This window comes from Thermobia domestica, chromosome 3, assembly GCF_964235325.1.
Source record: "Thermobia domestica chromosome 3, izTheDome1.hap1.1, whole genome shotgun sequence".
NCBI lineage: Eukaryota > Metazoa > Arthropoda > Insecta > Zygentoma > Lepismatidae > Thermobia > Thermobia domestica.
This window is the reverse complement of record NC_137456.1, coordinates 156,250,249-156,275,117: the sequence shown is the minus strand read 5'-3', so window position 1 is coordinate 156,275,117 and position 24,869 is coordinate 156,250,249. Positions and strand designations below refer to the sequence as shown.

At 34.9% G+C, this 24,869-nt stretch overlaps 1 protein-coding gene across 2 annotated transcripts in view; it reads right to left on the bottom strand.

The window, feature by feature from the left end:
• LOC145681538 (uncharacterized) overlaps positions 1 to 24,869 on the bottom strand; it is a 265,950-nt gene that overhangs the window by 4,231 nt on the left and 236,850 nt on the right. Inside the window, exon 1 of one of the 2 annotated variants that reach the window (XM_081753181.1) lies at positions 18,380 to 19,427. The exons of the other annotated variant lie outside the window; for it this stretch is intronic. Within the exon in view, the coding sequence (XP_081609307.1) occupies positions 18,380 to 18,890 (511 nt within the window). The 5' untranslated portion in view covers positions 18,891 to 19,427. Of the gene's footprint in view, positions 1 to 18,379; positions 19,428 to 24,869 lie in introns of those variants that run through there. 2 annotated transcript variants of the gene reach the window in all.

Below are 24,869 nucleotides of genomic sequence, written 5' to 3'. Positions count from 1 at the left end.
GTGTAATAAACACGAAGTTTTTCAATAAAAGAGCAATATATTCCGATTGTTCATCAATTAATGTAGTTCTGAGCATAAAAAATATGCTTCGTATCTTTCATACAAGAGAGGATTATCATCGTCACAAACTGTAGTATCTTTTTCCAGCCACATTTTCCACTAGGTTTTACAGACAAATTTCATAAAACTTTCTACAATGATTTCTTATGATCTACGTTATAACTTGATAAATTTTCACTCCTTTCGGTAAAATAGATTTTGCGTTATGGCTGTTCAAAGTTGTGTAAAAGCCTAAAAATCGCTCTCCTGAAAAGTTAAGAAAACTGAGATACGACAGTTTGTGACGCTGTCGACGATTTGTTGTGATGGTAATGGCTTCTCTTGTCCCACACGGCATACATATTAACAATATCTTTAATTAGGGCCTCATAGTGCATTCTATATCAGAGCGCACACACAATCAGCATCAACAACCAGCAAACAAGAATTTAAAACTCATTTCGGCAAATTTGTCGGCGTCGATTCGAAGCGCTACGCCGGCAAGTCTGAACCTTCTTTCTCTGTATTCTGTTTCATTTATAAATGTGCAATTATTCTCCAAGTTTTAAGGTCGCGGTCGACGCAGACAGTCTGAAAAAAAGGAAACCCACTTCCTTTGTGCGTATACCATAAGTTGGAGACATGACATAACTTACCTAACTTGATAGAAGGTTTTATGATTCCTTCAACCATTAGTTAATGTTTGTAGGTTTTGATTGAATGAGAACTCAAGCAAGTTTGATTTTACGGTTCGAATTTTGCTACAGAGCGAGCAAACATCAAAAATGTTTTCTGTTTCCATAACCCTAGAAGAAAATAGTTCTAGTACTGGCATGACAAGTTGCAGGTTTAGAACTATCTCCCGGGGAAAACTGTTACAGTGAAAGAAGCAACTTGTTTGCTAATAATATTCTCTCCTGCTATTGATAAAATCTACAACCAAATTTATTAAAAGGACAGGTTAGTGTTAAACTTATTAAATTGAAAGCGGAAATCGTTCAATGTACAAACGTATTTGTTTACATATAAATGCTGTGACTTCTAGCCTCCTCCGCTTTCCTACAAAATATTCGACTACTTTAATAGCTGTTAGAGCCATCGCACGCTACTGACCAAATATTTTCTTTATTATTACCAATATGTCTCCAAAATATGGTTTGACACCGTTTAGAGGAATCTGTCACCCAGTAGCATTGTACATACTACCCTCTTTTATACATCTTTCTATTTTATTGGAGTACATTTGTTTTATCTTGACACGTTTCCTGTCTAAAGGATGGATCTGTCTGCTACGCGGTGTTGCCACGCCACAGGTATGTTAAAAGTTACAATACGCTCAATTCTCAAGTCCGAATTGTAATATGAAATGTAAACAAAATTTTCTGGGAAGTTATTGTTCGAATGTCACATTCTCATACCACGAATCGCATCATCATAGTTTATTGTACCAACAAACGAATCTAAATGTTAGATGTAAGACAATAAATAAGTGCGGAAAAACCGTACTATTGCCGAAATATTTTTTTTCTTTTTAATGAAACCACATGCAAGATTTTCATTATAAGGTATACAATCAACTCCACATATAAAAATTTGAGAGAATACCGGTACTGGAAATTTGTTCGGAAGGACATAAAATTACAGTTGCAGAGTGTGTGTTTTCACTTATCTTTAGGGAAGCAAAGGTCAAATTCCAAGGTCATCGCCTAAAAAGCATGCTTTCACTTCGTCGTCGAATTGACTATTTTCTCAATCAGATTACAAGTTAATCACTAAACGATCAGCTACTTTATCCAGTAGTGTGTTCTTTTCCAGTAAAATTTTTCTTCGCGTTTCATACGTTCTATAGCCTTGTTCCAGTCTTCAGGGATTACTGAACTTACACCCTCGGACAGAAGCGTTTCAACAGCAGAATTTTTAAATGCTGTGTTACATTTTCACACATAACTCTTAAATTGAGCTCATATCAGCTCCATTGGATTAAAATTACAATGGTAATGTGGTAAGTCAATAGCAGTGCGTCCATTAAAGCGTTAGCTAAAATATATGTTTCGTATTCCCCACTGCGCTCCTAGTATTCAATAATCAATTCATAAAGTGTTTATCTGAGCACCGTATTATCGAAATTAACATTGCTCTCTTGTAATCACGTTTGTGTCTCAGATGTCTTACTTTTCGAATTCGGTGCTTGATGCTTTGTTTATTTGACGTGAATGAATAGACGCATTATCCATTACTATGACCGAATGTTTCGGAATATTTGGTTCATTTCTTCATGATAATGTTGCCTCGATCTTGATCGGAGTACTAAAAGAGCATTTTTGACAAATCTTGTTGACATTCCTGCGTGGACGACAATTATTCTTTCACCTCTACCTGAAGGAAGTTTCAAAGGAACTGACTCCCCTTTGGGCGCTCAGACTTTATTTTTTGTATGGCGCGCATTAATCTAAGTTTCATCCAGGTAAACAATATTTAAGCCACTTGTTCTTTCGCTTTTCATGATTCCTAGAAACTCATTGCTATTAACCATAATATCCCGTTTCTATACTATGTGTTTTCCTCTAGAATCATTTTTCCTGTATACAAATTGGATCGTCTTCATTTCCTGCCTGAAGTTCCATAGCGAATTAGAGAATGCAATTAGAGGCTTAACATATTCAAAAATATCTGGCATGCTTGGAATAGCTCCCTTCATATATAAATGTAACGAAGAAAGTTCTGTCGCTTTATCACACACCACCTCCGAACATCGATATGTCACTTAAGACGTACCTGGAAGATCAAAAGTAGTCACCATCAGCATCGACGACTTTCTGCCAACGTTCTGGAAGGCCATGGATTCCATTGTGGTAGAACTTGGTGGGCTGTGAAGAGAAGTACATATCAAGTGTATTTTTCACCTCTACTAGAGATTTGAACTGCGTTCTTTAACGTGATTGTCCAAGGAATGGAACAGGTGATAATCGCACAGTGCAATGTTCGGGGAGTATGGCGGATCCAATAGTTTTTTCCATCCAAGGCGTAGAATGGTGTCCTCGGTCATTCTAGCCATGTGGGGCTTAGCTTTGTCCAGTAACAAGAGGAACCCTTTGCGATTCAGAAGTGCTGGCTCCAGAGTTTTGAGTTTTTCTTGTGCACGATTCAACAGCTGACAATACACAGATGCTCTGACTAGCTGGTAGTAGTTCCAGATGCACGATGCCGCGAACAGTTCACCAAACATATAGGAGGACCTCCTTTTGGTTCAGTGCTGGTTTCGGATGTTTTAGAACTGGTTCATGGGATACTAACCAATGATGACGGTACGGTAGAGCTTCGTTCAGGACCCACTTCTCATCACATGTCAACATCCTGTCCAGAAATGGCCCCTACCTCAGATGAGACAGCAAAGAAACATAGATGTCTGTTCGCCCTCTGATCCGAAGTCAAATCATGTGGGACCCATCGACCCAAATTGTAGTGCTTCCCAAGTTGATGGAGGTGCTGCGAATGGTTCTCCAGTCACACTGAATTGTAGTCCCAGTTTCTCATACGTTTGGCCAATGTTCCCCTCAATTGCTGCCTAAAGATCTTCATTTTGTACATGTGTTGATCTTTCGGCACGTGGTGCGTTTTCGAGTGTTTCGCCACGTCCTTAAACTTCTTAAGCCACCGTTGCACTGTCCGCGTAGTCACGACACCCTCACCAAAGGCCTGGCATATATTTCGCCCTGCTGCAGCGGCGTTTGACCCTAGTTTGAACGCGTACAGAATACATGCCCTTATGACGCTCTGTGGAGGCCCATGTTCACTCTGTCCTTACGCAGGTTCACGGTGAAACTGAACTGCCAGAACCAGGTAGTATGTTGGATATACTAACACCAACATCTGACCATCGCCTTATCTCCATTAGCATTCAACTTACGGTGTGAGGGCCAATAGAACACAGACCTCCACAAAAAGCGACAGAACTTTCTTGGTTACCTTAGGGAAACTGTTCGCGTAATGATACTTTTATCAAAATCATCTATAATAGATTTTATAGTTTTTCAATTCATCCATCTTTACTCTAAAGTTTGCCCGGCAAATATATGTTCTTCAGTTTTGTCTTTCTTCGCGAGAGCCTTATGTACTATCCTTTTCAAAACATTCGTAACTTTAACCGATCTATCCATGATACGACTTATCTACAAAAATTGCTTATTATTTCGAGCAGTATTAAACTCCTCCTTAAAGAAGATATTGTATACACATTGACAATTATTTCAAACGCATCATCATGCAACGGTTTATCTTGTTTCAGTGTTTCATTTAATATAACAGATGGGACTACTTAAAAACCAAAGTATACATATTGAAATATAACTTCCATTTTGCAACAATAAACAACTACAACACATATTAGAAATACTGCAAAGCACCACACCACTCACAATTCACTGTAACACGCTTATTCACGTATGACATCTATGCATCTTCAACTATCTGCCAAACAACAATAATTTCATTTGATGAGCTGGCTGACAACTAACGTCCCCTACACGACAAAACTATTAAGACGTGTATAGGATTAAAACGTTCACGTGAGTGGTAGCAGAAAATACTTTAAAGGCCAACCAAGTGAACTGGTGGAAGTTTGGCTAGATAAAACAAACTCATAACAAAGAAGTGTACGGCAGCACTCGATATGGCACCAGACGCCATTTCAGGCGACACCATAATTGTAATACTTCCTTTACTAATACTCCACGTTTCATTAACTCAAAATTCATAATTGTATGTCTATAACTTGCCAAGGTATTAGCAAGAACCGAAGAACGGAACCGATTTTATTTTTTTATTACATATTTCTGGTCATTACTGGCATCTATCACCCTAAGCCTGTCATATATAAAGGATGACGTCCCTCGGAGAGCACAAGTAAAGGGAAAGGAAGAAAGTGACCTGAGGCTTATGTGTTAGAAACCATTCCGACATTTGCCTGGTGTGAATGAAGCAAACTCAGGAAAAACCTCACTCAGAATAGCTGGCCTGAAAAAGCTGTTACACTTTTTCGACCGTGAGTCCCAAGAACTGAATCTAATAAAGAAACTTGGGCCAACAAGAACCTAAGGAATCACCCACTATTTTGCAACTGTGTTTCTGATATTGTGTATATATTTATCTGAAAATATTCAATAGCCACAAGCACTTCTTATGAATATATTATAACAAAACATATACAACAAATGTGTTTCTCAAGAAGAAAAGCTCTAGGTTGATTTTCTAAGATGCAAGTAGAGCTAGTGACCTAATAATGCAGGAGTTGGATGCAAGCTGTTCTTTTCTCTGAACCTCTGGATAGTATATTTAGAAAATATGAATTTGCTAGTCAGACCCACCGCTCATATATATTTATTTATTTATTTACTTATTTTTAATATTATGAGCATCGAAGAGTAATAACAAATTCCTTCTCATAGTCATTTAGTACTTATTAAATACTATTTGGTGAAATTGATCATTTTGCTGATATGTTCACCCAATGTCAACAATATACCCCTTCAGGTCAATTATGGTGTCAAAGAGTTTTGAGGCAAATTTAGCTATAATATATTCCATTATATATGTAATTAACAATGGTGAACAATTGCTGGACAGAATATTGTTCTTTCTACAGAATTAAGGAATTAACGTTTATCTAGGTAGTATTATCTTTTATTTTTTGTACGATTTAGGGAAAGTAATATAATAAAACCGTTTTTGTTAAAAAAAATATGAATCGACTTTAAAAAAGCACTAAAAAGCAAGAAAAAAATAATAAAGCACTTACAAGCTGACGGTAATAATAATAATGCGTTTCAAGCAGAAAAATAATGTTTTATTATTATCTGTAAAACATTTTTAAAGTCGTGCCAAGTCCAACAAATTATTGCCAAACATAAAATTATTTCGATTGTAATTTTGTCATTAATATGTTTGCCTTGGCACGACTTAAACTTTTTATGGATAAGAATATTAAATTATTTTCTGCTTTCAAGCGCTTTATTATTATTATTATTATTATTATTATTATTATTATTATTATTATTATTATTATTATTATTATTATTATTATTATTATTATTATTGTCTGCTTTACAGGGCTTTTATTATTTTTTGCCTTTTAGTATCTTTTTTGAAGTCGTTAACCTTATAAGGTTTTTATTTTCTGTTTGTTAATCTTGTTTTGAAGTTGCTCATATTTCTTCTACATTTTTTCATTTTTTCGTTATCCAGTAGGTTAAGGAGATACCTAAATTAAAGATAACACAAAAGTCCTATAAAATAGGCCTTCTTACGAAACATGTGTGAAGAAATGTATCAAATTATTGGAATATTTATTTTTTTATAGTAAGTAACAGCCTTTATTCAGAATAACTCATTACTTTAGTGAAAACTGCAACAAAATATCGTATAGTCTAAAATGTAGTTATCCTTTTGTGCATCAGATGGAGTTAGTGTCCCAAATCGCAAGGCATATCAGTCGCAATGGATCCGACCTAACACTATTTAACAACTGATAGTTGAGCTAGTAGATGTGCAATGTATTGGAACGTCTATAATTAGACGTAAGATATTTTGGTATGAAGATAAGTGAACTTTCCACAGAACTGCGCTACATTTTACAATTTTATTTCGGTAAAGCTGCAAATTGTAAAAAGCAGCCATTGTTCAATTCATTGCTGCTATAACGTAATATACTCGTTTTATTCGGAGATAAATTTGCCTTGACTTATTAACTTACAAACTACTCAAAGAAACGAGTATTCTTTAATGATTAATTTCCTTTCTCTTTTGATGTACGTTGTGCCTATTTTGGTTATTTTATTCGCCTATTTTTAGTTCTTGTTTTGGTAAGTTTTAGTAGCAGTGGGTAGGAAGTTATAGTCATGACTTCATAACCGAGAAGTTCTTGGTTCGCAACCCATCTCCGAAAGCTGTGAATTGTTTAATTCTTTATTCTCCACATGTTAAGATCTTTCTCTGTCACTGCACAATCACCTGATGCTTCAAAAAGAAAAAAGAAAAAAAAAGAGTTCTCCAAATTAATTCGACAACTTCGGGTGTGATACGCACAGGTTTTGAGCCACTAAGAACCTATGATTCTTATTATGATTCAAAAAATCACAATTTTGCTCAGAATATGGATGCTGTCCGATCATTTATTTCTCCAACTCTAAATTTGCATACGTGAATGTATGTCTCTCTGTCCTCAAATTGAAATCTCTCTTCGTCCTCTCTCTGTCCTCTCTCTCTCTCTCCCCCTCTAAGTAGTATATCACGAACTCACATGACTTGGGATCAAACGTTCGACTCTTGAAACCGGATGTAAACCCCTACCAATGGCCATCCTGACTTCCTATAGGTTTGTTTTTAATATGCTGCACATATTTAGACATTTCAAACAAGAAACAGAGACAAAAGTCAGTAAAACAGTCGCTTTTGTTGTGGAAATTTCGTTTTCCACGATGCTTCCCGAATGGGTGACCAGTCACAAGAAAAGTACATGATATTCTGTCAAAAGTCGAGTAAGACCGGCAAGTAAACAGTCATGACATCGTCATCACCTAAACATCTATCTCCAGTGTTACATCATACGGTAATAACAGAAAGCGTATTGATGAGTTCTTACCCCTTGGATTGCATGCAACCCACCTCGCTCTGTTAAATTTCTGGTTGCGGCATATTTTAGGATATGTGCAGCAATTATGTGTTGCAAGAATTATTATTTGATTTTTGAAAATTAATTAGTTATTACCTTCCGAATTTCTTATATGTACAAACCTTACTTAGGACTACCTTATCCGATTAGGGAAAACTGCATCGAAATATACTCAGCAGTTCTCGAGATAATCGCATATAGCCATAAACATACAAACATACATTCAAGTCAAACTGAGAGCCTTCTCCTTTTTTAAGTCAGTTATAAAAGTGGAGACATTGATCATTCATAAGAAACGGAAGTAAGCGGACGCCCTACGTATATGTATTATGTCTAATGAAGACGATGATGATGATGCGAAATAAAATGGTGAAATGATGACAGTGGGAGGAAACGTAAGAACCTCTGGAAAATCCACGCACACAGAGTTTGTCTACCACAAAGCTTACTTGGTATCGAATCAGGACCGAACACATTAGAAATTAGCGCTCTACCACTGAGCTATATTAGCTCAAAATATTTAGGAGCTACAGATTGCATAAGCATCTCAAAGAAAGTATTTACATATTCTATCTTTATTATAAAAGCAAAACGCTTCGCTGTGCCAGTCACACTAATCCCTAATAGTACATAGTAAGGCTAATAATTGAGTCGAGTTGTGCTGCCTCCTTCCTGACATCTTAGATTTAGTTAAATTGGAGACAATTTGAAGATAAGCAGAAACTTTGAGAAATGCAAATAGTAACAATGCAGTAATTACACATACTCCCAAACTCCGCTAACATTTGTCCGAGATATTGAGTTATTGATTGATTTTTAGTTTAATGTCCCGTTCAGCAGCGAGGCTATATGAGATGTGGACCTACTGATTAACGTGGAATCCGAACCACATGAGTTCCCGCTGGGAATCGAACTCGGGTCTCCCGCGCCAAAGGCACGCATGCTAACCGTTTACCTACGAAGGAACTCATTTATCCGAGATAATTCGCTCTGACGTCCTGTATATGAAGGAGTCTAATTTTTAATTTGGCCAAGAACTTTCACGATGTAGAATTTTTAAGTGTAATATATTCGGTTTATTGAAGTGAATTTTAGTCCTGAATTTAATATGATTTAAACAAACTAATAAAAGTACCTAATCTGACTCTCAGTATTTTACATAATTTGACCATATACATATCATCATTTTATATTTTCAATTCATTAAGTCCGTTCCAAAAAACTCTCTCTCTGTCTCTGTCTCTCTCTCTCTCTCTCTCGCTATATATATATATATATATATATATATATATATATATATATATATATATATATATATATATATGTGTGTGTGTGTGTGTGTGTGTGTGTGTGTGTTCGAAAAATATAGTTTCATGGTCTAGGAGGCAATCCATTCCCTCGAAACGACTCTTCGGAATACTTTAGTGGTTCCATAAAACAATACTATGGAAATACTAGCGGATTCATAGAAGTGTTTCGAGGAAACGGCTTGACTTGCCTCCTGGACCATGAATGAAGGTTGGAAATGCGAGATTTTGCATCAAAACAGAATACAATAACGTAAAATTATATCAAACCTTACATTTGAGACCATATTTTTTTCTACCTCCATCGCTGCGATCTTTTCGTATTGTCCGCTTCCAATTGCAACCACCTTGGCAATTGGCAAATTCCTAGTTCTTTTTTTTTTTTTTTTTTTTGTATTAGTTACGAATTCCTTCACTTGGCAGCGTTTAACTCAATTTGTATTTTACGTGAGTCTCAGAAGCTTGGAGGAAGAGAAGACTGGTTCAGAAAGCAGACTCGCAAAGAACAAATACACGTCTGGTGGTAGTAGCATTTCTCCAGGCATAATGTTGGGGGCTTGGCCCTCCCGGAGTTGGACAATCATTACTCCGGAGCTAAGAAAAAATGAATTTCTCTTCAGTCCAACCTTTTCATATTTTCATCCGGGCCCTATAGAAAATATTCTGGAAGGAAGCTTGGCGGTTGTGCAAAATATTAATAATAATAATAATAATAATAATAATAATAATAATAATAATAATAATAATAATAATAATAATAATAATAATAATAATAATAATAATAATTTTAGTAGCGGCGTAACTTTAGGGCCAGCAATGCAGGCGGGCTCATCATGCTGTAATGGCGCGCAAACTTTTTTTTCTGATTGAGAGACGCGAGATTATGTATTACGGTGGTTTTATAATATAGCGCTAATAATATTAGACGTCCGCAGCGAGAGTAAAAGGGGATAATTTTCCCTGCTGGATTTCCGAAAAGGGTTCGGTTCTTCGAAATGCATTCCCAGACGTTTTACATTTACTTACTGATCTACTACAGTTTTAATATATATATATTGCAATTAATAAAGTTATGCAAAATACGTCAATAATTATTGTATTACATGAAGAATATTGCTTGCATTAAGGTGTGTACATTCGTGACTTCGCTTGTGTATCTATCTTCCCTCATCCCCCTTGTGGGTAGGGAAACATCCTGTGGGCGTTCTGGTCTAAAATATTCATTATGGTTAAAACACAGGAATTATCAAAATATAAAGTAATTCATATTTTAATATTGTGCTCATGTCAGTGCATTTTTTTTAGAATGCTCACTGCCTCAAAACTGTCTAACTTTGACTCTCTCTGAAGGTAGGTGGTTAACTTTTTTATGGTATTGTCATATTAGCAGCCATGAAATCAGTAGATTCCAGCATGGAATACCAGGAAGCATATCTAATGATACACTGAATAGCCAACGGTGCACAAAACTGTAATAGACTTAATATTTATGATATTTCTTCTCATTCCACCTAGTTAAGTAATTTGAAATTAATCTCTCATCAATATTGTTCATTGGCGTATAAGTAGTTTTTATGAAATTAAATCTTTCAGTTTTACATCCCATAGTTATACCCTGTAAGCTAAAGAAGATAGTGAGAATGAATGAAGTGGTGGAAAGTAGAAAGTGGGAGGATACAGATAACCCCGAGAAAACTCACGTACACAGTATACGTCAACCACAAAGCTCACTTGTTGCGAGGTGGGATCGAACTAGGGAGCTCCAAGTAACTTACAATCAAGGAAATAATTTGTGATACTGAAAGAATAATAATCTTACTATGTACAAAAGTATACATATTTTTTTATGCTTAATCAGTTTCTTAATTTTGTTTCCACAAATTATCCGATTTAAAATATTGTTACAGTTAAGAACTGAAATAAGGAAGACTCTCAATAGCCAAACAACGTGTCACATGATGTACAGAATGAATAATATATCAAATCAAATCAACATTGATAATAGCAGAAATATCTAGTACTTGCAATCGCTGTTCATTCTTTCTTCCTACTTTTGAAATATATTCCTACCACTCACAAAAGAGAAATTCCTATATTTAGGGTATTTTCAGCAACAAATTCTATAGTTTTCCATTTCGCGGTAATTCCCGTTGATTAAAAACCGATAAATCATTGAAAATATTAAATTTAATAAATATTATCTCGAAGTAGAAGAACACTTGGTCTAATGCCTAGCTCGTGTGCTTTAGGAGCACATGGTCCCGTGTTCGATTTCCGGCGGAAGAGTACAAAAATTAATAACACAATTATTCATTTTCAATAATCATGTTTCATTTAACCTAAAGGGCATAAGCGTGGGATGCTAAACTAAAAAATTCATTCTTCTCAATTTCGAAGAAAAAGTAATAGATTTCAGTTCTTTACAGTAGATCAGCAGAATAAAATGCGTGGCCACTGAAAATTAGATTTCTGTCTCTTATGTTCATATAAAGAAATGCTAACAAAATGCCTGTTGAAGGAGGACAGAAGTGTTACTCTACACTGAGAAAAAAAATTGTAGGTGGCATACTTAAAAAGATAGGTTACATGCGTAATTCCTGTAGTTTTTGGACTTAACGTACACCAGACGTATAACTGAAAACGCATGTTTTATAATACTTTCTGTATAAGTGTTCCATCTATACGTACTTTCTGTATGAAACAATGTAGGCGGTCAGGATCTCACATACAAATGGACGTATATAGCATATAGCTGACGAAGGTAACATAAGTATATACATGTGATATACGGAAAACTGTTAGATGTCATACATCCTGCAACGGCATGATGTAACATCAAACGGCAGTGCCTATGTATCATACGGATAACGTATGCTCCGTATTGATTTCTATAGTAAGCAAGAGGATACCGTATATTTGTACAATATACCGCTGTCCGGAGAACGGATTTTTCTCAGTGTACACTAAAGAAAATAAAGCAGGAAATATCTCCGGCAGTGATGTATTCTATTCTGAGAGACTTGGTGAGAGCATCCCAGATTTCAATCAGAAGGTAATAGAAAAATTTGCAATAATTATATAAATATAACTTGAAGAGACTTTCCTCTTCATATTTTTTGAATATTATTTGAATAACTCGTGTTTCCTCATATACCTTTAATATTGCTACCGTTGCTTCTGCAGACCACGTACCGCTACTGGAATGCACATCAAAAAGTAACTTCTAATTTTTCTGCTAGTGATCTGGTTTCTGTTTTCAGATTGACGGACAAACAGTGTTTCTATTACACTTCCCGACAGCGATGACGCTAAAGGGGGAATGGGAATGGGCTAACCCCTCAAAGGCCTTGTACGTTCTTCCGAATTCCCCCTTCACAGTGGTGCATTTAGAAGGTAAAAACTATTGGTCATATGATATGTATATCGTAAGTTTACTATAAACTTTCAAAAATATGTAAATAATAGCTTAAACCATGTTCACCACTCCAAAAACTGGGGGGCTAGGCTCCCCTGCCCCGGGCTAGATCCGCCACTGCCCCCTCAGGCATATTGTATTGTAATGTAGTTCAAGTAGTATAAAACTATTATTTTCAGTATACAATAAATAGCTGCCTCGCAAAAATGTCTGATCCTCAACTTGCCCCTCAAAGGACTTGCCCCTGGCGTCATCACTGCTTCCCAACTTGAACGAAACATTTTTTGGAAGTCTAAAAGTCAAAAACCTAAATTCGAAAACCGTAAATAATTTAGGAAGTCATTCACAGATAAGTAATAACGTAGTAATAGGTTAAGGAAAACCTATATAATAAAGCTAGCCGTATTTCTTATTGTGATATAGTGGATTCTGAGTAATTATAGGGCCACAATTACAGAATGAAACCCACCTCAAGAGAAGAAACAACAAGACAATGAACGAATCCAGTCGAGACGAAACAAAATAGAATGACTGGGATTTTGAAAAAAGCTGGCAAGGAACTGCCCTCTGTGTGCAGAACTCGGAAGGTCGCGACAGAATGAAGCATGCAGGCGACAAGGACGATTGCAGGATTTAGAACACCCGAGAGACACCTGTTGAGAACATTCAGAATTTCAAGAATTTCTACTCGCTATTTCAACCTCGGCATTTCCATTGTCCTATACTTTATCGCTTTGAAGTGCATCTAAACGGGAGACTTGGTACTAATTTACTATATTCAGTCCCTTATTTTCTTCTTTTCATATTTCACTTTCGTTAATATAGCTAAATAAATAGAGGTTTTAAGTTCTTTTCTATCTGCAATGAGAATTACGGAATATGCAAGAAAACGTGTGATCGTTTAAAAGTATGTCTTATGGAATATAGTAGGATTAACGTTACCCACGAAACGCAAAATTTCTCTTTTCGTCTTAATTATTTTCTCGAAAACGAGACGAGAGTCGACACGAGATGTGCATTTTCAATTTGATTCGAGACTATAAACATGACAATTCTTGTCTCATCTTCATACAGCATACTCAATATTCGAGAAATTTCTTCAGTCAAGTTTAACCAGTCTAGTACGTTTCACTCAAGTTTTAGATCTAAAACACTGTTTGCATGATTTAAAGTATAAAAAACAACTATAAAATGTTGAAGTGATTGTATACACGCAATGAAGACCATTTATCAATGTTTTATGTTACACAAGTCATTACACAATAAGGTGTACTGCAGAAATAAATATGTCTTGAACGTTTTTGTAACAACCCTTTATGGACTTTTCGTGATATAATGGAAGAATTCTGATAACTTCTATGAATATTAAGATATTCAGAAAAAAATCACGGCATAAATTTTGTACATAAATTTACAAAATGATTCGAGATTTCTAGAGAATTTATAAGACGAGACGAAACATTCTTATTTCTTGTCTTGTCTCGTTTTATGGGCGAAACTAAGTATATTAATAATCACTGTAGATATACTGTTACTACTGGTTGGTCACTTGGTGAAAACTACGAAGCTTTTATGCGTTATCGTCTTAAAGCTAACTTTGTCTTCACATTGCAATGTTCTTTCTGTTCGGTTTTATTAACTGCACATCAATTATAATCTTTTACGCTCTGCCCCCCTCTCTCTCTCTTTCTCTCTCTCTTCTCTTTACATTGTTCATTTTTGCACGCCATCCATGATATAATCCCTCTTCGCAAGTTCCAACCAATTTCTCTTTCTCGTTCTTAATTTCATCTAAAATTGTTTTCTGTTTCTCCCCTACACTTACTTGTCTTTTATTTCCATTCAGCTAATTTCTTCAATTCGTATCCACGCACACATAACTTTCCTTCTCCTTTGCCTTCGGAAACAGACCTAAATATCACCTGTTGTCCTAATAAATTCATGAAAGTATTTAGACATTTTTAAAAGTAATTGTCCTAGAAAATTCATTGGAAACATTTACTCTTTTGAAGTAATGGCTCAAACAAGTTCATGGAAAACATTTGCATCTTTGAAGTAATTGTTCAAACAAATTTAGTGCAACTATTTACTTCTTATAAGCAAGTAGTGGTATTTGAGATGAATGTTGAACTGAGAGTAAGATTCGTATTCTGATAAATTACGTTTTTTAACTATCAATTCGAATTTAATAGTTTCATCAAGAGGTAGTTCTCGAGTCGAGTCTGAAAACAGCCCCCCTCCAAAAAAACCTATTCACATCAGAGAATAAAACAGCCATTGTATGGCCGTTATAATACCAAATTTCAGCGGAGTTCTATAAACATTGTTGAAATATAGACTTGACTTTCAGTACTTTGTTTCAGTGTTTCCAGGCAATCTCGTCTAAAGCTGTTACGGTCTTGTCTCTTCTACGAGAGAAAATGCCGAGGGTTCATCACTCGAACGACATTTCTGCTATTAATTCCAATTCTTGTATTAGCGAGTGTAAAGAAAATAGCTTATGTTCATAACAGCTGTTACTGGTAATAATAATAATAATAATAATAATAATAATAATAATAATAATAATAATAATAATAATAATAATAATATATTTATTTTTTAGTGCCATGAACAGCCAGATAGCAAAAATACAGCACTTAGTCATAGAACTAAGGGTTATAACACACATCTTATATTCCTTTTAATATTAATAATACATTTGTTTCGACGATAGGAGGTCATTGTTTATCCTATAATGTACACATAATTTTATGACTTGTGTCTTGTCTGAACAAACATAATTACTTCATTCTTCATTAAAATAGCTAGTCAATTATCTTAAAATTGTCCTTAAAACAAGGATACCGTCAAACATACAAATATACTATAAAAAATATGCATACCTATTAAAATCTATACGTCTGTTCAATAAATACAATTATCCCGATAATATATTAAAAGAACTTGTCAGTTTTCTTAAGATTATAGAATTTTTATCTGTCTGGACAAACATAATTATTTCATTCTTCATTAAAATAGTTAGTCAATTATCTTAAAATTGTCCTTAAAATAAGGATACCGTCAAACATACAAATATACTATAAAAAATATACATACCTATTAAAATCTATACGTCTGTTCAATAAATACAATTATCCCGATAATATATTAAAAGAACTTGTCAGTTTTCTTAAGATTATAGAATTTTTATTCATGGGAACCACTTCCGATGCTCTTCTAAGATTATATGTTGGTACCCTTATACCTATATTATGTAGGCAGTATTCACTACTATATCTATTATCTAAAATTTTCTGAATAAAGTTTTTCTCTATCATTTTTCTTCTTACATGTAATTCTTGCAACCCCCAGTATTTGTTCCAGTAATCATAACTATGAAAGTAGTAATCTTTTTTCTTATTTCTACACAATAGCCTAATGAAACATTTTTGAACCGATTCAATTTTGCTACATAATGTTGTGGATATATTATTCCATATAATTGCACCAAATTCTAATCTGGGTCTTACAAGTACCTTAAATAGGTAGACATATGTATTTGCATTTTTAAACTCAGGCCACTGTCTAAAAACAAACCCTATAGTCTTTCGTGTTTTATTTACTATGTCATTAATATGATAATTGAATTTCATATTCATGTCAAATATTATGCCTAAATCTTTAATCTTTTCAACTTTCTGCAGGGATATTCCATCTATGACATATTTGCTAACATAGTATTGCGTCTTATTGGTATATGAAATAAACTTAGTTTTATTACAGTTTATTTTCAGTAGATTATTTTTACACCATATACTAATACTATCCAAGTCTTTTTGGAGTAAGTAGTTATCGTATTCGCTATTCACTATTCTAAATAATTTCAAATCATCAGCATATAATAATATATTTGAGAATTTAACCTTTTCCGTCAGGTCATTAATAAATAATGAAAAAAGAAGTGGTCCTAAAGGAGATCCCTGAGGTATACCATTCTTTATACAGCCAATACTGGAAGTTACATGACCAACTTTCACTCTATATGTTCTGTTTGATAAATAACTTTGGAACCATCGAATATACTGAGAAGATAGACCAACATTGGATAATTTACGAACTAGAAGTCCATGTTCTATAGAGTCAAAAGCCTTTGACATATCAATATATATAGTGTCAACCTGTAGTCTATTTTTAAGAGCTAAGTACGTAAAATCTGTAAAGTGTACAAGATTCGTAACAATTGATCTGCCTTTATAAAACCCATGCTGAAATTCAGTCAGTTTATTTTTTACATTAAAGTATATATAGTTGTGTATTATTATTTCAAATATCTTACTAAATGCATTAACTAATGTGATTGGCCTATAATTTTTCATATTATTTTTATCTTCTGTTTTATGTACAGGTACAATATATACTTGTTTCCATGTCGATGGAAACTCTCCACATCTGAGTGATTCATTGAATATATTTGCTAGAATGGATGACAACTCAGTACCACATGCTTTTATTATATAGTACGGTATGTTATCTGGACCAGGAGAGGTACTTCCATTGATCTGTTTAATTGCACTAAGGACATCCGATTCAGAAATATTAGGTATATTAATTATATCTCCGCTACAAATAGGTAATGTAGAATACATGTTATGGCCATTTACATGACTTAGTCCCAAATTAAAATTTTCTCTGAACATGTCTTTAAACAGCTCCACAACATCAGTCTGTGCAGTAGCTACTGTTTCATTATATTTCATTTCATTAGGTAATTTTTTGTCATCTGAGTTTTTAAATACTTTCCAGAATACCTTATTGTCACTAACAATGCTGTTTTCTAAACTAAGATAATAGGCCTTTCTCGCTTCTAGATATTTCTTTTTTACAATTTTACGTAATGCAGAATACCTTTGGTACCACATACTGTCATTGGTTTGTCTTGCTTTGACGAAACATTTAGTTTTCTTATTTATTAAAGTTTTCAGTTCCCTATTCATCCAGGGGTCTTTAAACTTAGGTTTATTAATGACTACTTTCTTAGGTACACAAGTATCTAGAACATTATATATACTATCATAAAAACTGTTGGTCATAGTATTAATATCAATTGTATCTATATTCAATTCATTAATTGCCTTGATACCCTGATATACACCTAAGAAGTCAGCATTCTTAAAATCAAAAACTTTTGTTTGGTTAGAGATATTGTCTTGATTGTTATTATTACTTTTAATTATTTCCCATTCAAAAACAAAAGGTGGATGGAAGCGGTCAATTTTTATTAAAGGTGGGACATCATACACAATGGAACTATTATCCATGTTGGTTAGCAACAGGTCTAGAACTTTATCTTTCCTATTAGGATCATACGACCTATTCAATTGTTTTAGATTAAGTATATTACTTAGTTCAATTACTTTGTCAGCTTTTTTCATAGTGTAGTAGTTATATGTGGTTATAGTTCCAGTAGCCCAATCTATTCCACCTACGTTAAAATCACCTAAAACTATGAGGTTACAATTTCTTGTTATTAGAAAAATGGTTAACCATTCACAATAGTTAATAAAATTCTTTAATGGTAAGTCAGGGGGAATATAATGCAAGCACAATAATAATGGCTTGTTGTCAGGGATTAAAACTTTAACTATAATAATATCAAGAATATCATCTGGGGGAGTTATAATTTCATATGCATATTCCTTTTTTATGATAACTATACAGCCCCCACCCTTAGTCTTGTTTACTAGTGCCAAGTTTCTATCTTTACGTATAGTATTGTAATTATTTGATAATTGTACAAAGTGTTGATTCCTTTCTTTTAACCAAGTTTCAGTGATACAATAAATATCAAAGTCATTACAATTTACTTCATCTATAAATACCTTCTCTTTCGTATTAATTCCATTAGCATTTTGATAATATAATCGCAAGTGCGTCATACTTATTTTATATTAGTTTATGCTATTTATTTACCTTTACTATCCACCTTCTCAGCTCTTACTTCATGGCATACAATTTCTTCCTTTAGTCGACCCATAAATTTAGTAAATAAGACACCATCTGGCCAGACATTTGGATTATAGACACAATCAAAATCATTTTCTTCTACAGCTACATAAAACGAAGAATAACTACTGTGTTTTGTTTTTAACTGTACACATTTAGTAACATTAACATTAGCACTTTCCTTCACAAATGCAGAGAGATCTTTACACGAAACACTAGGATCGAGTCTCGTCACAAACAGTGCAGACGTACGAGGACCTTTTTTGTTTACTTTCAGTTTGCCCGGGGCATTCTTTCCTTGCATTAAAGTATTACGATTCCTGTTGTCAGAGTCAGATAAGGTTGTAGTTTTTGTTCCACTCGGAAGTTCTTGGTTGTTTCGCCTTAGGCGTTTGGTTACCAGCTTCCATTCACCAACACTTGTTTCCTGTTGTAAACTGTTAGAGGGTGCTTCATTGTCCTTGACCATGACATTCATAGAATCACCTTGCACCTTTTTTTTGATCAGAGGGTATTGAACTATTTATCACTTCAGCAAATGTACGAGCTTTATTATTAGCTGATAGCAACTCATTTAATTTTATATTTTCTTGTTTCATCGATATCAGTTCAGCCTTCAAGGAATCATATTTTTCACTAATATCACTTAACATAACTAAAACCTCATATAGCTTATTTTTCACTTCGACACAACAAGTAGAGCAATTATGTTCTTTATGGCTTAAAATCGAATCTGATTTCTCTTCTATATCTTCAGCTTCACTTATCTCAGCATCGGAATTCAGATTTTGATCTTCTTTTCGAGGTCCAAACTGCTTCGTTGTGGTCGGAGTAATGGTCACATTCTCATCTCTATTCCTAATGCAATTCTGACACTTATACGTAGATTTACCATTGAAGAAATACATGTCATATTCAATACGTCCAAATTTTAGACAGTTCTTTACATGAAATCTAATTTTACACAAACAACATGCTAATATTAGTTGTTTACCGAAAAATGGTCTGAGGCATAGACCACATGTTTCTTCAGTCGGCGCCATCTTGAATAATAATAATAATAATAATAATAATAATAATAATAATAATAATAATAATAATAATACATTCAACTAACTCCCCCTTTCCAATCATTGTTTTATAATTCCTAAGTCTGTTTAATATAAGTATTTTTCTTTTTACATAAACATTTTCTGATCTAAATTACAGAAGACTTAATATTTTTTTCATCAGAAATGGCATACATTAAAAAACATTGAGAAATATTTGTCGGTATCAGAAGGTGGTTGTTTATTGACTACTATGAGTAGGGCTTTTTCTTAAATTTCTCCACTATATTTGCAATATAATAATACAGGCTCGCAGCTAAGGGTGACGAGAAGGCCTGCTCCCGAAGACCAGTATGTGTTAGTATGTGTTATATTAATACAAAAAATACAATTTAGATATTTGCAGTGGCGAATCTAGCCCGGGTCGTGGCCTACTCAGTTTTTTGAGTGACAAAAATTATTTAATAACTTATATATTTTTGAAAGTTTATTGTAAACTCATGATATAGCTATCATAGAATGGGTTCTGGCTAGCTCCCCAGTTTTTACTTTCTAGATCCGCCACTAGATATTTGTAAGATATAAGTTCATTTTAAATTAATGTTAATCCTTTTAAGATAATACGAGACGAAGAAATGTAAAAGTAATTAGCAACGAATGATAGCTAGGACAATATACAATTTTTCAGCGAAATTTTTACACAAGTTTGTTAGTATACTCTAAGTCCTCAATGGCATTATAGATAAAATGAAAATAAAATGGAATCTTTAAATTTTGCGTCCCACAGTTATGACGGATAGGCTAAAGGAGACGATGATGATGAGAAATAAATGAAGTGGTGGAAGAAAAGAAAGTAAGAGGAAACGCCCGAGGAAACCCACGCACACGGTGTTTGTCCACCACAAAGCTCACTTGGCGCGAGCTAGGATCGAACCCGAGACCCGGAGCACCAGAGATGAACGCTCTACCACTTTTTTTTTATTTTCATTTGGTTACACTACAGGAACTTATAACATCTCAGTGCATATATTCATTATACAAGATTCGTAAGTAGTGAGCAAAATATTTGTTTTCGCACTGTACAGAAAATCTTTTACAAGCATTTTTCAGAAAAATAATGTAATCAAAGATATTGCCACACGGATACGTATCCATGATATAGAAAAGTGATTGTCCAATTAGCCAGGTGACAGTATTGTGTTTTGTGATCGGAAAGAAACGATATTCTGGAAACAGTATATACTGAGGTTCAAACACAGTCGCATGTAAACGGCATATGACACTTAACATTCGTGTTAACGTTCTCCAGATATCAGGGGATTGAGCACAGAATTGCAGTCTGTGTTCAATCGTATCAGGTTGAGCACACTGTTGACATATATCCGTTTGTAGTACTCCAATACGTTTTAATTTAACATTAGTAGGAACAAGCTCATTCACAATCATATACCAGGTACTCCTTACCTGCGTTGACAGAGTGACATTGTGCACATTATGCCATATCATCTTCCAGTTTTTTGTGGGAAACTTTTGCTGAACGTGCGGAACCATTTCGTTGTACAGAGGTGCAAGTAAGTACTGACCCAGAATTTTGACATTGAAATAATTGGTGGGATCCAAGAGAGGTAGATACGACCAACCTTGTACGCATTCTTTAATATACATAGGGGCGTCTTTGAGGGATTCTATATCAGGGGGGTTGGGTGCTGGAAATGAGACCATCCAGCACGAAAGCCACTGATGTGTAATACTGTCAGGAAATTGATATTGCTTATAATTATTGGTTAAGAAAAACGCCTTACATTTCTCACGTATCGAAATCAGCTCTAAGCCCCCTTGTTTCCAAGGTAGAATAAGGGTATTACGTGTGACACGAAAATAAAGTCCTGCCCAAATAAACCAACCAATAACAGAATGAAGTTTTCGAAGATATAGGTCCGATATCGGATATATGTGAGCGTAATACCATAATTTTGCACACAAATAACTATTTACATACCAAATACGTTGGATAAGGTCTAATTTGCGTAATTTTTGTTGGAGACACAGCCCGCGCACAGTATTCAGTAATGGATCCCAAATTCTTTCATAATGGATACTGTCACTATTCGAAAATGTAACACCCAATATTTTAACTTGATCTACCACTTCAATAGTTGAAAAGGGCTCTGGAATGCCATCCATTTTCCAGTTATGAAATGTCAACACTATTGTTTTACAGAAATTGATACGTTCACCACTAATATCACTGAATTGTCGTAATTGGGCAATAATATAGTGAAACTGTGTAGTAGTACTCCCCGGCGTATATTGCGCCGAGTCAGCAAAAATTTTTGTGACGTCATAGGTCAAAGGTCAATGACCTTGGTCCGGGGTCAATGACCTAGGGGTACCTAGGACCACCCCCTCTAAATTTTGGCAGGGGTACCTTGGCCCACCCCCTAAATTTTGGCAGGGGTACATAGGACCACCCCCCTTAAATTTCGGAAATTGCCAAATCTAAAAATTGGGTGTAGTAGCCTAGGACCAGGGTATGTACCTCTATTAGTATTGGGTGTCTATGTCGTTCCCTTTTATGGGTAAAAAATTGCCAAAAATTGAAATTTCGGGGGTTTTTGACCTAATTTATCCCCTTTGATGAGGTGTTATTACCTTATATAGTTATATGGGCGTATACAGGGGTTCATTTCCTTTCATAAGACATGGGTATATTAATGCACCCATTGAGAAATTTGGGAGGGGTACCTTGGCCCACCCCTTAAATTTTGGAAATTGCCCAATTTAAACATTTGGTATTATAGTACCGGACCCTAATATGTATTATGATAAATTTGGATGGTCCACCTCGTTCCCTTTTAGGGGTACCAAATTGCCAAAATATAAACGTAAGCAATACGTTGTACCACGTGTTTGGTTTTTGGCTCAATTTATCCCCTTTGATGAGATGTTATTACCTTATATGGTTATATGGTCATGTATAGGGGTCCATTACCTTTCATAAGACATGGGTATATTAATGCACCCCTTGAAAAATTTGGGAAGGGTACCATGGCCCACCCCTTAAATTTTGGAAATTGCCCAATTTCAACATTGGGTATTATAGTATTGGACCCTAACATGTATTATGATAAATTTGGGTGGTCCACCTCGTTCCCTTTTAGGGGTACAAAATTGCCAAATTTTAGTACAACCACATGTTTGGTTTTTTGGCTCATTTTATTCCCTTGGATGAGGTCCTATTACCTTATATGATTATATGGTCATGTATAGGGGTCCATTATCTATTATAAGACATGGGTACATTGGTGCAACCCGGGAGGGGTACCTTGGTCCACCCCTTAAATTTTGGAAATTGACCAATTTCAACATTTGGTATTATAGTACAGGACCTCAATATGTATCATGATAAATTTGGATGGTCCACCTCGTTCCCTTTTAGGGGTACAAAAATTGCCAAAATATAAACGTTGTACCACGTGTTTGTTTTTTTGGTCCATTTTATCCCCTTGGATGAGATTCTATGATTACAGGGGTTCATTTCTTATCATAAGACATGGGCACCCTTCTTAAATTTTGGCAATGGGGGTCCACTGAAATTGTCCAATTGAAGCATAGTACAGGACCTCAATATGTTTCGGTGGTCCTATTACCAAATTTGTTTAGTACAACCACGTGTTCGGTTACTGACTCAATTAAGGTTATAAGGTATGGATGGGTATCCCCTTTCAATTTGGTAGGACCCTTCGGGTGTAGTACAGTCACGTGATCGATGATTTGGTTTTAATGCGCGACGAGGTCCCTGGTCAATGTTCTCTAGGAATTAGGTGGAAACTTTGCACAGGGTTCTCGTCTTATATCGCACAGTTCTTTAGGAGAATCTGATAACGTTGTATATGGAATGGACAATAAAAACACATAAATAAGCATAAATTGTATTTTATTCATTTTCTGGTTTCTTCTTTTTCTTTCTTATTGACAATGTTTGTATATTGAGCTGGGTTTCTTCATTAGACTGCCTCCTCTTCTTGATTGTAATGATTTGTTTCCATGTTTTGCAGCATAGCACCCGTTTGCAAAGCTTCGTATTGTGAATTCTGTAAAAAAGAACGAGGAAAAAGATGATTAGTATAGAAATAGATGATGATTAAACAAATACATTTGCAATAATAAATATGATAAAATTACCTGGAAGGTATATTGCAACAGTCTACGATCATTAACCGTGGGTACTGTTGTGAACAAATATTGAATTTCACGCAGAGATTTTCCTTGGGCTTTACAGCACAAATAAAAATAAGCATAATAGCCACATACGGAAGAACCAAGACTTTGCATTTGGCTATTATTATATTTATAGTATATACAATGAAGTTTTAAGAATGCAACATGTTGTGATACATAAGGAGGAAGGCCATAGCTGTCAAAATATTCTCCAACACCGCGATGATCAATATAAATTGCAATCCAATGACTTCCTAGTTTTGTGGATGGATCTGTATTTACAATGATTGCCAGAGGAAGAGAAATCCGTGAGGGCAACTCATCGCTTGCAAATACCCCGGTAAAATGATTTCTGAATAATGGACTACCGTGTAAAGCACTAGCTAATTGTAATGTATTCAACATCGTGAATGGAAATGATACATAACGTATACGTACCTTGTAATTTAAAAGTCCAGGATAATGTTGCGCTGGTGGTCGATCTCTAGGAGTGAGGAAAACTCTCCATACACAATACAGTTTGCAGGTGCTGCTAATTTCTCTTGGAAATGAACTTCCAATCGGATGGCTCCATGTCGTTGTAAATTCCAATAGTGACAATCTCCAGCAGAAGAATCGGGAGTTAGGTCAAATACAAACAGTGTATATCCATTCTTGTAGTCGGCTCTTGAAATTGTATTTCCAGTATTGGTAAAATGTATGCCAGAGCCTGAGAACAATGTGTGGTACGATGAAATGTAGAGATTTTCTTCAAAGTTGGGTTGCAATGGTTTTGAAGGTACAGCTTTTCCATCCACGTACAATGTAAAGAAATTAATGTTTAGATGTTGAAATTCAAATGGATTGGTGGTAATAGTTCCACTGGATGCTTCATTCGATGTAAATCCTACAATAATACGATTTGGCAATGTTCCCATAAACAGGTTATCAATAGTTTTGGATTGTATATCCTTCGGGATGGTAAATGATTTCATTTGAACCCTTGTCAGAGGATACTTTGCCGGTGTAGATTGTAAAATTTTATTGTGTGCCAATTTGACACTAGGGCTGATGCTGACTTTTTTCACCTGTAACGATGCATCTAGAATATTGATTTTTGCATTGACACCACTTTCACCGGCCATGAGACAAAAGTTTGGCTTTGCAGGAATAAGTTTCACACGTAATTCCACTCCATGAATTAAAAA